Below are 13,706 nucleotides of genomic sequence, written 5' to 3' on the forward strand. Positions count from 1 at the left end.
TGCTTCACATTTATGATGCAGACAAACTAATTTAGCTAGTTAGGGCTGTCTACAAAGTGCATATGAAATAGTGCTCCATCCTCAAAGTCCAATGTCAGAGATACTTGCTGCCAAAGTCCAAAATACCCAAGCACACAACTTAGACACTTGCTCCTTTCTGAGGATGGAATTAGCTAAGCCATCTCTGCACAGGAAGTTTTGAACATTTTCGCTGTTGTCTCATCCACAACTAGTGGGTGAAAACCCATCAAGTGAGAAGCCCACAGGGATAAATGTATGTAAAATTTCTCTTTGATTTCAGAATTTAAGGGGAAAAAAAAGTTCAAAGCGCAGTTGGCTTCTCTCACTTGAGATGAAGTTTATCTTAGAGGGTTTGGGTAGTCCTAAACAGATTAAGGGATGGTTTACTTTCTTTGAGCAAATATTTTTTGTTGTTTGTCAGTGCAGAGAATTTTCTGTTGTTGTTTAAAAGGAATTCCCAGTCCCCTGAAGTTTGGTCTGTATATTTTGACATCAACCATTTGTACGGCACAGAAGCTCAGCAGAGAAGTTCATCTGCTGCATTTCTGAGATGCTGTTGCTTCCTCTATGAGAAATAAAGCCAGGACCACTCTGAAAGACTGCAGCAATCAGTTTGGCAAAGTAATTTAATGCCATGAAGTCAGATGAGAATTTAAAAGGTAGGATTGCAACAAGTAAACAAGCACTTATCTTTCCAAACCAGTTTCAGACTTTGCCTTCAGGCAAGCACAATGCTCATGTCACGATGGAAGGACAGCACATTCAGTGACAACAGGCAGTGGAGATGAGTGATGTTTCTATTCCTCTTGCCTCACTCTGTGCCTCCAGCTAGAGTGACAGGTGTGAGTTTCCCTGGTGAGCCCAATGTCCTTCTTTCAGGCTCATTCCCACTTACATCCATGCAGGTTTCTACCCGCATTCCAAAATCCTACCTGAATCTCATGACGGCCTCAGTAATGTGCCTGGGAAATAAACAAAAGCCTTTCTGTACTGGGCGGGGACCAGCTCGCTCACATTCATCTCCCTTGTCCCAGAAAAGTGAAGATACTGCCTCACAGATTAAATCAGATCAGGTCTCCACCTCTTTTTCAGTAAAGAGGAAACCTTTTCTCTCTAGGCAAAACAGGAGCAGGTCTCAGAGACCACAGCATCCTTTGCCACTCAAGGCATGACCAAGCTGAAGAAGAAGGTTTATGTATTACTCCAAAAGGAATTTCTCTGCTTCCTGCTGCTTGCCACTACTGGCTGCTGCAGCCATCAGTGTGGGCTCAGCAAAGGAAAAATGCCACTGACTGAGATGGTGGTTGCAAGATGAAAACAGCTGATCCACACAGTGATTTCCTCTGTCTTCCTCTGAATGCATTCACTTCAGGACCCCTTTTCTGGAAAAGACGTAAACAGAAGCTAATCCCAGCTGAAAATAACTGAAAATGTCCTGCAGGGAGCCTGCTCAACTTCCCTGCTGGTTTTTAGTCCTAATGGCAGGCCAGGCTGTCGCTCAGCACTGAGGTCACAGACAAGGTTTGAACATAGGATATTTGCACAGGGCACCCGCAGAATTTGTTTCTTCCACTTTGTTGGGATCCCTAATAGCTTTAGGAAACAGATGGCACTGGACTGTGTATAATCTCATGGAATAAGCCTCAAGAGGGAGACAACTGCCCATGTGGTGCCATTTGAGGCACATGCACTTAAAACCTAGATAGGAAATGGGTTTCTCAGTTTGAGCAGTGTCACAGTTTTGGATTTCACAGTATCACAGTATCACAGTATCATCAGGGTTGGAACCCTAACTCAAAGACAAAATCTCTAAGAATGGAACATGGAGAAGTAAAATTCATGTCAGAAACAAAAAACCATCTGGATTACAATTTGAAAGTATTTCATATCCACTTTAAATTTAAGAAAAAAAGAAAGAAAGGAAAGAAAGAGAATTAGTGCTCATTCACAGAATCACTGAAGCATGGCACTTTTAGTTTTGAAATATGAAGTTTGCACTTCAAAGCATCATTCTCTTTCCCATGAAACTGCTGAATTCGGAGACATATTGAGATGGAGCTCTTCTTATAGTTTTTGACTCCTACCAATTATGTGTACTTTGTTCATAAGAAATCTCAAGGGACACAGAGATAATTCAATCATAGGATACAATGCCTGCCTTTCATGTCTTCAGTGTCTCTGACGTGAATCAAAAATCAGCCTGGATAAACACAAAAGCATTTTTTATCTATCTGGAGAAAGAAATTTGAAGCTGTGAAGCACAAGTATGAGGGCATAGGAAGAAAAAGGCTCATACTTGGCCGCACCTGCTGTAGATGCCTACAAAAGATGTCAAAACAACCTTAGGGTTCAGCAGAGCTGTTGCCAGTGTTCAAGTCCATGTGCAGCCCATGGGAAAAGTAGGTTCATAAGGCTTTGGAGACACTCCCCACATTATGTCTCAGAGCACAAAAAGTAGAGGATGGGTATCTCATTGCCTGGCCACATTAGTGAAATGTTTGAATTCTTGTATGAGCCTAAGGGCTCAAAATCCTGAAAATAAGATCTGTAAAATAGGACAAAGTAGGCCCATAGCATAAATATTTCTCATGTGAGGTAGTGCATGACTTTCCAGGCCACTGGACAAAAGAAATGTAGTGTAATTACCTGTGGCTGTAGGCAAAAAATGCACCCACTATGAATTCAGTTTGAAAAAGGGAATCAGTGGAAAATGTCACATGGGAATGGTAAGACATGTAGCTACATGTGATAGAGCATTTGTCTCTACAACTGCATTATAGGTTGGACTGGATGATCTTGGAGGTGTCTTCTAACCTGGTTGATTCTATGATTCTATGATTAAGACACCAATGTGAAGGCATGCAAAGGTAGCACATGATCCAACCTCAGTTATGCTATCAAACTCCTAGCCTCCAGAGTATCCTATGGTGTATGACTGCAGACTTATGCTGGTTTCCATGTTGTGCTTGAGAATTGTGTGAGAGGAAGGTTAGAGTCAGAATGTGCCAGAGATCAGTCTAACAATTTAACAGTATAGGCAACTCAGGGCCATTGTCCTTCCTATGTCATTGTTGTATTCATTAGTGTAGACATACCTTGAGATGCCAGCTGCAGGGTATCAGTTCTCATGTTCCTCATTCTTCTTTGTGTTCTAAGTACCTTATGCTCTGGAGCATTCATCAAGATCACTAGCTGTGCTTTTAAAAAGCTATAATAAAATAGGGATCTTTCCAAAAAGTGCAGCTGTGACTTCCTGCTTCTCTCAGCTATTTCTATAGTTCTGAGTGCTGAAGAATAGCAAGGAAGGAGGCAGTGACCCATTGCCCAGCAGCTTTCAGAAGCCCAGAGGGTATTTCAAATATTCCAGTGGACCATGGTATCCTGTTCCTTGTACTAGGCAGCATCCATGGCTTAGTGATTGTAGTCCTCTTCCTGCAGGCATCTGACATGGCAATGTCAGCCAAGGTTGCACAGGGTCACTGGCACAGTTACAACAGCATGAGGCTTACAATAAAACATTGGAGCCGTTTCTGTGTCAGGTAGTGTATTTCTAGATGAATATAGTAACAAGACTAGGACACCTTCTCATTTTGCTCTGACATAACTGCACCACTCTCAAATGCACTGTAGAAGGCTGTGAAATCATGACTGAGACCTTGGAATCACGTCTGGTTCTCCCAAGCTTTGCAATCCAGGCATACCACTTCATTCAAGAATTCAGCTCAGGAGGAAGAGGAGTCTTATAAGTTTCTTCTTCTCTTTCACTGCATCCCACACAAAAAAAAATATTTAAAGAGTTTTGCAACATAAGGAGTTGCAGTCACTCTCCCAGCAAATAAAGGAAAACAAGAGGCTTCCCTAAAGACAGTGCTGCAAAATACTTGCTAAATGAACACCACACATTAAGAAATTAAAATTGTCTATGTGCTCATAACAACCCTTAAAAGACCTGCCCATGTTTTCAGATGTGGTAATGCAGATTTATTGACTGCTAGATATATGTGTGAATATAAGCTCACACAGGTGCCTATACACACATACTACTGAGCTGAGCATCTGCTTATCTGAATATGTTGGTATAATTCTCACACTTGAAGCTCCAAAGGAATTGGAATAATATCAAATGTTTACACTCCTATCTTCCAAAGGCTGTAGGGGACTACTGGGAACCCAAAAGCATCCTGTTGCTTATAAAGAAGTTAAGTAACACTAGAGCTGGAATTAATGGAAAAGGTTGCATTTCATTCTTAACCTTTTCTACTCATTTTCATGACCTATTCTAACCACAGCAAGTGTTAGGAGCTCTGTAATGTTGGTTTGTGGTTTGTTTGCTCTAGGATGTGGAGACTAAGTCATTTTGCTGTTGTGTTTTCTGAGGTTTTGGGTTGGGTTTTTTTGTTGTATTTTTGCTTTGTTTTTTGGGGTTTGGTTCGGCTTGGGTTTTGTGTTGTGTTTTTTTAAAGTAATGACAAAATCAGAAGATAATTTCTTACAACCTTGAGAGATCCTCACACTGAAGACACTGCTGACTTCAGTTAGTGGCACAAAAAGATCTATGCAATATCTCTATCTAGTTACTCTTTGTGTTCCTTCCTATTTGAAGCTGGAGGTCTCATCTCCAGTGCTAAATTAAATGAAAAATATCTCTCTCTAAAGCTTCTTAAATCTAACTCTTTGCTGTCATTCCTGGTCCTTCCATTGATCTCACAGAAATTCATGCCTGCAGGAGTGAGGTCCCTTTCATATGATTGCATTTTTTCTCTCCCACAAAATCTTGTATTAAGCATTCCCATTCTTGCCAGTTCTTTATGCCACCTCCAAAACTTGCTTGCCAAAACTCTGGCCACAGTGCTTTGCTTCAAGTGTGTTATTTCATTCCCATTTGATTTTATAAGCCTCCCTTGCCTATTACTGAAACTGCTGTGGACTAAATCATCCACCTCATCCACAGCACTGCTTTCATCACCCCAGCTCAGCAGAGCACTGTAAAATTTAACACATCCTAAAATTATATGCTGTCTCTTCTTTTGCTAGAAGGAGCACTGTTGTATTCCAGCTGCCATCCCATCTAACAATCACCATACTGCTTCAAGTCCTGCATTGTGCAAAGTTGTCTTGATTCAGCTGTTATTCAACTCTGCCTGCCACAAATATCCCATTACTTTTCTCATCATAACCCATATCTTATCCTTACTTCAGAGACCCTTGAGGATACCTACTTCTCCTCAGGACCTACTTCAACTATATTGGAACCATAAATCTTCTTCCCCCAGCTAATTATTATTTTCTTCTTTGTGCTATAAATACAATACTGTAATGGATACATATGTGTTTGTTTTAAAGGAATCCATATCACATGTCTTTAATATAGCACAGATGTTAATGCTAGCAACTATTATTGTTCATCATTACTTCTATTTCTTATACTATTTCTAATCTGGAAAGAAGCAGCATGGAAGAACTTGTCTGTCACAGTCATGCGCCACCACAACGCTCTGTGGGGCCACGGCACAAGCCACTGAGTGAGCCATGCTGCATGCAGTTGATGACTACATCAACTCATGAGAAAGTGAATAATAAGGAGTACTACTGCTTCACCTCCATATTTCACTATATGGTCCTGGCTTTGCCATGTCCAGCAGAGTTGGCATGCAACCAATGCTGATTTTCAGCTCAGATCTTCAATTAGATAGTTCCATAAACACAATGACATCATGCCATGACATCATTAGTTTCCTGTAGGTTTGAATCAGCTTGTCTCCTTTTACAGGAAATTATATGTTCACTGCTCATCCAACTTAATTGACACACATAATTTTCAGCATTTACCTTCAAGTGCATGAACAACATTCTCTTAATCCATTAGGTACTCACCTACAACAGATTCTATCATCATATATGCCAATGCAGCTAAATAAACAGAAAAGTCAATTTTAGAGTATAAAATCTTGGAAAATTCACAGTATTCTATCTGGGGTAAGAGTGAAGCAAAGATTATGGTACCTTGTGCTATGCGGGCTTCTGGCCTTATTGAAAACACTAGAGGCAAGGGTACAATTCTGGTGCCAAGAGACCAGAGTTTTAATGTTCCCATCTCCTCAGGTCCTTGCTAATATTATCCATGATGTCATTGCAACCTGTACTATTCATTTTAGCATTGACTGGAAAGTCTTTGCAGATGAAAGAATAATACTGGAAACTGAAAGTACATCATATGAGATGAGATGGATGACGTGAATTAATGCACAAAACTGCACATGGCTGAAGGAAATCAAAAGAGACATTTTGCTTTGTTTATGGACTACAGAACAGTACACAAAATCATAAACCTAAGGTCAGCATCTACCTCCAGGGACTCAGTTTTAATCTAAGATTCCTCCCATCAGATCAATTTTCTCTTTTCTACTGCTCCACAAGTAATAGATACAAAAGCCTTTCATATATCTACAAGAAGTACTGCAAACCTCTTTCTTTGTTGGAAAGGAGGGATAGAGCGTGAAGGGGAAAGTGTCAGAGTTTACAACCACATGTTTTCAAATAAAGGCTAATGTATGCATACCAGCACTCACTTGTACACACCAGTGCCAAAACACGCATTAATGAAAAGTGATCTTTGCAATGACCCTACACACAGGGAGGAGGCCTTAAAATCAAGGGCTAAAACTATATACTTTGGGCCACCAGTGCTGCAAGTTGGAAATAAAATCATGGCTCTCCCTCCACTCAGCTTGTATGAGTTCTTATTCAGGATTCAAACTCATGCTTGACTCTAAATGGACATCTTCATACACCAAGTTCTAGATGCATATGAAAACCCTGCTGTCTCCAGGCTTTTGTGTAACAGTCTCTGGGATCACATTTATAGGATGTTAATTCAAAGGGTTGAGTTATGCGTGTGAATTAACAGCCTGTGTCTCATCTCTGAGCTAGTTGCAGTGCTATGGTCATATCCCAAACCATACAGAGATCATCTCTATACCCATCCTGTCTACACTTCATGCACATTTTAAAAGCATCAAAGTGGTTTTCCTCATTTCCCAAGAACAAAAGAGTCCTTACAACTTAGACACACAGAAAAACAGGGACATATTTCATTGCATGATTTTGGTAAAAACATGCTTTTCTTATTAAAATCTGGTGCTATCATTTGATTATAGGCATCTTATTTTCCAGGAAACCTATGACTAAGCATGTGTAAATACTCAGGGCTTTGCCCTTGTGGCTGCTGTGGCCACCCCCAGAACATCTTACCATGTCTGTGTGTGGATTGTCTCATCGTCCTGTGTATAAAACATTCTCCCCTTCTTCAGCTTCCATGTCCAAATGGGTACTTGCCAAGGATGCTGGCTGGCCACCTTATTAGCCGCAGAAATGGGACTCAAGCCACAACAAGACTGGTGAATGTTCCGAGTATCCCCACAGACTCCAGTGGAGTTCAGCCTACTTCCATCACTCAGCAAGGGCTTCCTACCTCCAGTTATGGACTCTACTTTCTTTAGTCCTGTGAACTGTTGAGAGCTTTCAACTCCATTTAACTTCAGCACAGACTAAAGAAGCTCCATTGTCACTGGATAAACCTATTATAAAATGCACTTTAGTGTATCTGTTGCTCTCTCTCACACAGCAAATTCACTTACACAGAAATCTGATGTAGCAAAAGCAGGCACCTGGCAAACCATGAGCCAGAGTTTTCCTGGAGCTACAGCTTTCCCAGCAAGGCTGAGGGAGCTGGGATTGTTTAGCCTGGAGAAGAGGAGGCTCAGGGGTGACCTTCTTGCTGTCTACAACTACCTGAGGGGTAGTTGTGGCCAGGAGGAGGTTGCTCTCTTCTCTCAGGTGGCCAGAGCCAGAATGAGAGGACACAGCCTCAAGCTGTGCCAGGGGAGATTTAGGCTGGAGGTGAGGAGAAAGTTCTTCACTGAGAGAGTCATTGGACACTGGAATGGGCTGCCCGGGGAGGTGGTGGAGTCGCCGTCCCTGGGGCTGTTCAAGGCAGGATTGGACGTGGCACTTGGTGCCATGGTCTAGCCTTGAGCTCTGTGGTAAAGGGTTGGACTTGATGATCTGTGAGGTCTCTTCCAACCCTGATAATACTGTGATACTGTGATAAACCTATGTTTCACACCAAGCCCCACCTAACATGGCCAGGTCAAGTGACTTGTGACTCCAGCATGCTCTGGTACCAGCTGGTTACCCTTGGTGGGATCAGGCCATGCCCTACCAAGAAAGCTGAGCTCATGTTTCCAAGAATCAAAGAGAAAGGGAGAGGTTTGTGTAGAGAATTGTCACTGCCGGTTATTTCTTCCAGGCTAGCAGCAAACTGGGGTTGTTTATTGAATCCCAAACTTTCTTTGCATGTACACAGGAAAACAGATGCTTCCCACTTCTGGGCCCCACGCTCAAGCCAGGCTCCCTCAGCAAAACCCATGGGTAGGGTACACAAACAGGGCAGCAGAGACATCACTTCCTGCCTCCGGCTGCTTTGAGCTGGTGATCTAACATTATCTATCATGCACACTTCTTTGGCCTCCTTGCCAGGGTGGCAGGCTGGCTCACGGTGTGCAGCTTGCTTTTCCTGTGCAGGAGGAACAGCTGCTGCCTCCGCTCACAAACAGGGAACAGCAGCCAGAGCTTGCAAGCGCTTTGGCTCAAACGGTGTGCATGGGGCATGGATGACAGAACTGGGAAGTGAGACAGGTCTCCCAGAGCCTAAGCAGCTGAGTGCCCTTACTGCTAGGTTACCTTTCACTTTCCAGCTTTAAAGGCCTGATACATCCCATCTGTATAGCCATCTCCAGTAAGCCTCAGGTGCAGTCCTCCATTTGATTCATTTATGCCAGAAGCAAATTAAGTCCCAGGCTCTTACCACCAGCTAGAGAGGTGAAGGGGAAATAGAGCACAAACTTGTGTGCCTCAGCATATGCTTGGCTATGAGGCTTCAGGAGGGTCCCCTATCAGAGTCTCTTGCCTGTTCCTCTGAAACAGTGGGCGCTGGTCCCCTCCTGTGCCAGGACTGTGAGGTACTGCAGCTCTGTGCCCTCCTGTGGTGCAAAGAGGATTCTGCAGCATCCCAGTCATAGAATAGAATGGTTTAGGTTGGAAGTGACCTCAAAGATCATCTAGTTCCAACTCCCTGCCATAGGCAGGGACACCTCCCACTAGAACAGGTCACTTAAGGCCTCATCTAACCTGGCCTTGAAAACCTTCAGGGAGGGAGCAGCCACAACCTTCCTGGGCAACCTGTGCCAGTGTCTCACCACCCTCACTATAAAGAACCCTTTCCTAACATCTAGTTTAAATCTCCTCTCTGCCAGTTTAATCTCATTACTACTTGTCCTGTCATTACAAGACCTGGTCAGAGGCCAGGAGCTACCTGGGACTGGAGGACAGAAATGATTCCCGCTCCTTTCCAGGAGTAAGAATGAGGATACTGCACACTGACTGGAAGTTTAAAGAGAAATTCTAGTTACAAGAGCATATAAACAAATGGCAATCAGGTAAAATAAGTACAACATCCATTAAGCCCAAATTGGCCTTCTAGAACCCTCCACCCCTTCCACTCTCAGTCAGCCTGGGGGTAGGCCGAAACTGCCCTGCCCAGCTGGGACCTACAAGGCCTCAGTGGGCCACAAGACTCAGCTCAATAATTCCCTGCCAGCTTAGGAGCCTTCTCCCACACTAACCATGAGGTAAGGACAGTGCACTGCTCCCAGAGAGAATCATAGAATCAACCAGCTTGGAAGAGACCTCCAAGATCAGCCAGTCCAACCTAGCACCCAGCCCTAGCCAGTCAACCAGACCATGGCACTAAGTGCCTCATCCAGGCTTTGCTTGAACACCCCCAGGGACGGTGCCTCCACCACCTCCCTGGGCAGCCCATTCCAATGCCAATCACTCTCTCTGGCAAGAACTTCCTCCTAACATCCAGCCTATACCTACCCTGGCACAACTTGAGACTGTGTCCCCTTGTTCTGTTGCTGCTTGCCTGGCAGAAGAGGCCACCCCCCACCTGGCTACAACCTCCCTTCAGGTGGTTGTAGACAGCAATGAGGTCACTCCTGAGCCTCCTCTTCTCCAGGCTAAACACCCCCAGCTCACTCAGCCTCTCCTCATAGGGTTTGTGTTCCAGGCCTTTCAAGGCCAAGTGCAGGGTTCTGCACTTTGTCCACAACAACCCCAAGCAGTGCTACAGGCTGGGGACAGAGTGGCTGGAAAGCAGCCAGGAGGAAAGGGACCTGGGGGTACTGATAGATAGTAGGCTGAAGATGAGCCAGAGAAGAACTGAAGGGAAAGGCAGGGAGGAGAAGGGAAGGGGATCAGTTGGACACTGCCTTTTAAGCCGTGATACTGGAAGATAAAATAGAGTTACAATATTACAACATCCAGGGACGAGCAGGTTCATGCCCCTGGGATGGGTGTCCATCCCTAGGGTTTTGTTAAGGGAGACCCAAGATCCCTCAAGCCACCACATACAGCTTCTTGCCTGAAGGTCCTTGCAAGTGGCACTGGTTGTTTGAGAGCACGGTGCACTCACTGTTCCCCTGCCCCAAGCAGCTGAATAGCAAAACATATCAGTGTTCATTACTAATTTGGGTATTTGGAGTGAGCCGCCACAGATGGAGTCTGCAGCACTATTCTATCTTTATCTACAGACAATTGGTAATTAGCACAAGAACAATTTGTTTATCTATTCTCAGCCATAAATAAACAGGAGAGCCATTTGTCTGTCAGCAACTAACTGCCTCCCGTTGCCAGATCTCCAAGTTAACTGCTTAATGAATAGAGATCATCACTTCAGGCATTTAGATAAAGACAAATATGTCTTTTAAAAGGATTCTCCTTAAAGAAAATTAAATATAAATAAAAAAGAACAGGTTATGTACAAAAAGGATAGCATTTAGGTGATAAGAAGGACAAGATGAAGATCCCAGGGATATCAAGCAGAGGTGTAGAAATGGTCCAGCTGTAGGGGAGGTGCAGTATGTATATCTTGGTTACTCCTGGCACGTGTACTTGCTGTCAGTCCAGCTAGTCAGCTCTCAGCCAATCACTCCAAGTGAATCCCTGCATGAGCACCAAACTGAGCAACAGAAGGCAGAGATGATACTTGAGCTTCTTCCAATAAAATCCAACATGTGAAGATACACTTACATGGTTTGGATGGCAGGACCTTGCCTGAGGCAAACACCAAGCAAGCCAAGGAGAAGACACGACACATTTTTCCCTCTTTTTATTGCTGATTCCAGCCCTTCTTCATTTTCTTTTGTTCCCTATTCCTGCCTCTGAAGTTAGAGAAGAGAGGAAGAGGCTTTATGAATAGATGGATTTTGTCAGTTGCACCCAAGTGTTGGCCCCTATTCCTTCTCTCCTTGCCCCTACCACTGCTAGTGGGAGGGAAATGGGAATTGCTGAAGAACTGCTCACACTCACTTTAAATGCTAGAGCTGTCTCTGCAGAAAAAAACAAACAACCCTTGTCTTTCTCACCACTCAGATGTTTTTCAGCATCCTGAAATGCTGACTTAGCCTTGTAGGTGTAGATTTTTTTACACACCTATGAGTGTACACACATACAGGGAAAAGCAATGGGAAAAAAAAATAAAAGGTTTTAGAGGTTACTGTTATCAGGCAGCAAAAGTGGATCAGATCTGAAGAATTTTGCCAGGCTTCCATTTCTAATTGTATGGATTGCAGTGCTTATTGTCCTACTACATGGACAGTCTTTATTTAAGTATATTTAAATCCTCTCATCAACATTCAGAAAGGCGATAATAGATACTAAATAAAAGTGAACTATTTAAAGTACAGTGGCTGAAAAGAAATAGCTAATGAGGAGCTCCTTCTTTTGTCTTTCAGCTCACAACTCCAAATTTCCCTGTAGTGGTCAAGCTGGGACATGCTCATGCTGGAATGGGGAAGGTAAGTAAAAGGAAAAATACGTATAGCTCACTTAAGAGAAATATACATGTGTCACAGCATTCCAGTGATTGGAACACAGAGTGTGGCCAGCCAGCAAAGGGGTTAAACCTCCCCACAGCCTATCTGGGTTGCACTGGCTGTTCCTGTGAGAGAAAAGGCCTTTTTCCACTGTCACGCACTCGGAGACAGACAGTGGTGCTGGGTTAGAGGCTGTCTGGGAAGTGGGAAGGGGGGCTGTGAAGAGTGAGGGGAAAGCTGGCTGGGCTGAAGTCATTAGGCTTGTCATTTATACATTTTCTTCTCTCCTGAAAGTGGTAATGTTGTTTATTCAAGCACCTGTAATGTACAGCTACAGCCTGTAGCTCTCACAATGACGAGCAGTGAGCACATTATGATGACCTTGTACAATAAAATAGGAGCCCTTCAGTTATTTTTTTCCTCCTTCCAAGGAAGAACAAGACCTTACAAAGCAGAGTGGTTGGTTGCCTGCCAAGGAATCCTGAAAAACAGTTCGCTCCCCAGAAGGACCTGTTTGTTTTTCCCAGGCTCTCTGGGATCTTTATTCCCTCAGTGAATTAGCAGCCCCTGTTTCTTGGGGTGACTGGGCTCCTCTTTCAGTGAGGCATCTCCAGCATATTCCAGCTGTACTTTAGCCTACTCTTTCTTGCATATACCTTTAAAAAAAAAATACTCTTTGCTGTCTAAAACTTGACTGGTTTGGAAGCAATAAATTCTAGTACATCATCTCTGAATCTAAATGGATGGTACACAAATGACAGCCCTGTCACAGTGCTTCCCTAGAGCAGGCAGACCTTCTCTCAGCCTCACACTTTGCCTGAAAATTAGATATAGGTATGTCAGACTTAAACTTGGTGCAACTTGTTTGCTTGCTTTCTGGAAACAGAATCTCATTCTGGCTTCCTGGATTGCACATGGAAACTCCCAACGTCGTTGTTCCTTTGGTTGCAAGTTTCCCTGACTGAATGGTAGTTGCTGGAGAGGAAGTGGGTTCAAGTCCCTAGGCTAGTGGTGGAGTTGGCTTTCAGCATCAAAGTACAAACACTTAAATAAGCAGGAAATGTTTGTTGGAACAGTGGTGCTGCACACGTTAAACAGACAGAGATATCATAGAATGAAAGTACATACAGACAACCTAGAGCTGCTTGTAGAGTGAGCCACTGAACGTGTCTCTAGCTAGGATTTCATTAGCAAAATCCAGTCAGCACAAACCAGAAGGAAGAAACCTCTCTCTGAAGAAAGCTTTCGATTTCTCTGAGACCCTGCAATCCTGGGTCTCTAACTGATCTGCAGTTTCACCTGTAGTGCAGGGAGGGCTTTATGTGTGCACAAAGGACCCCCAGTGGCTACAGAAATAAAGGCAGAATCAAAGAAAATCACCCCAGGCTTAGCAGCGTTTCCAGACAAAACTCTCAACATAGCATTTTGCTATTGTCTTCTGCACCAGACACGAGATCTTCTTCCACCTCGCAATTTCCCTCCTGTTTTATTCTTTAATGATGTTGATTTTCGCTCTCACAAGTTACAGGGAAAGAAAGTTTTTGTTCAAACTTCAGGCACAATTGCATGCAGCAGTACACAGAAGGTAAGTAGGAAGTAATTCCAGATGAAGATAGGCTGACAGCCAGAATCTTAGAAAAAAGAATTGGTCTGAGGCCAAGTTTACTTTAGTCCGTTATGAAACTAGGGACTACTAGCAAAGTCTGGATGTGGATTTAGGCACAGAGATTCAAGACTGTTCAGTTCAGG

The 13,706-nt window shown here is 43.6% G+C and overlaps 1 protein-coding gene across 8 annotated transcripts in view; it reads left to right on the forward strand.

Moving 5' to 3' along the window:
- SYN3 (synapsin III) overlaps positions 1 to 13,706 on the forward strand; it is a 276,823-nt gene that overhangs the window by 226,696 nt on the left and 36,421 nt on the right. For all 8 annotated transcript variants that reach the window (XM_064155376.1, XM_064155375.1, XM_064155369.1 and 5 more), the window contains one exon: positions 11,877 to 11,939. In XM_064155376.1, the coding sequence (XP_064011446.1) occupies positions 11,877 to 11,939 (63 nt within the window). The remainder of the gene's footprint in view (positions 1 to 11,876; positions 11,940 to 13,706) is intronic.

Source organism: Pogoniulus pusillus, chromosome 15 (genome assembly GCF_015220805.1).
Source record: "Pogoniulus pusillus isolate bPogPus1 chromosome 15, bPogPus1.pri, whole genome shotgun sequence".
Taxonomy (NCBI): Eukaryota; Metazoa; Chordata; class Aves; order Piciformes; family Lybiidae; genus Pogoniulus; species Pogoniulus pusillus.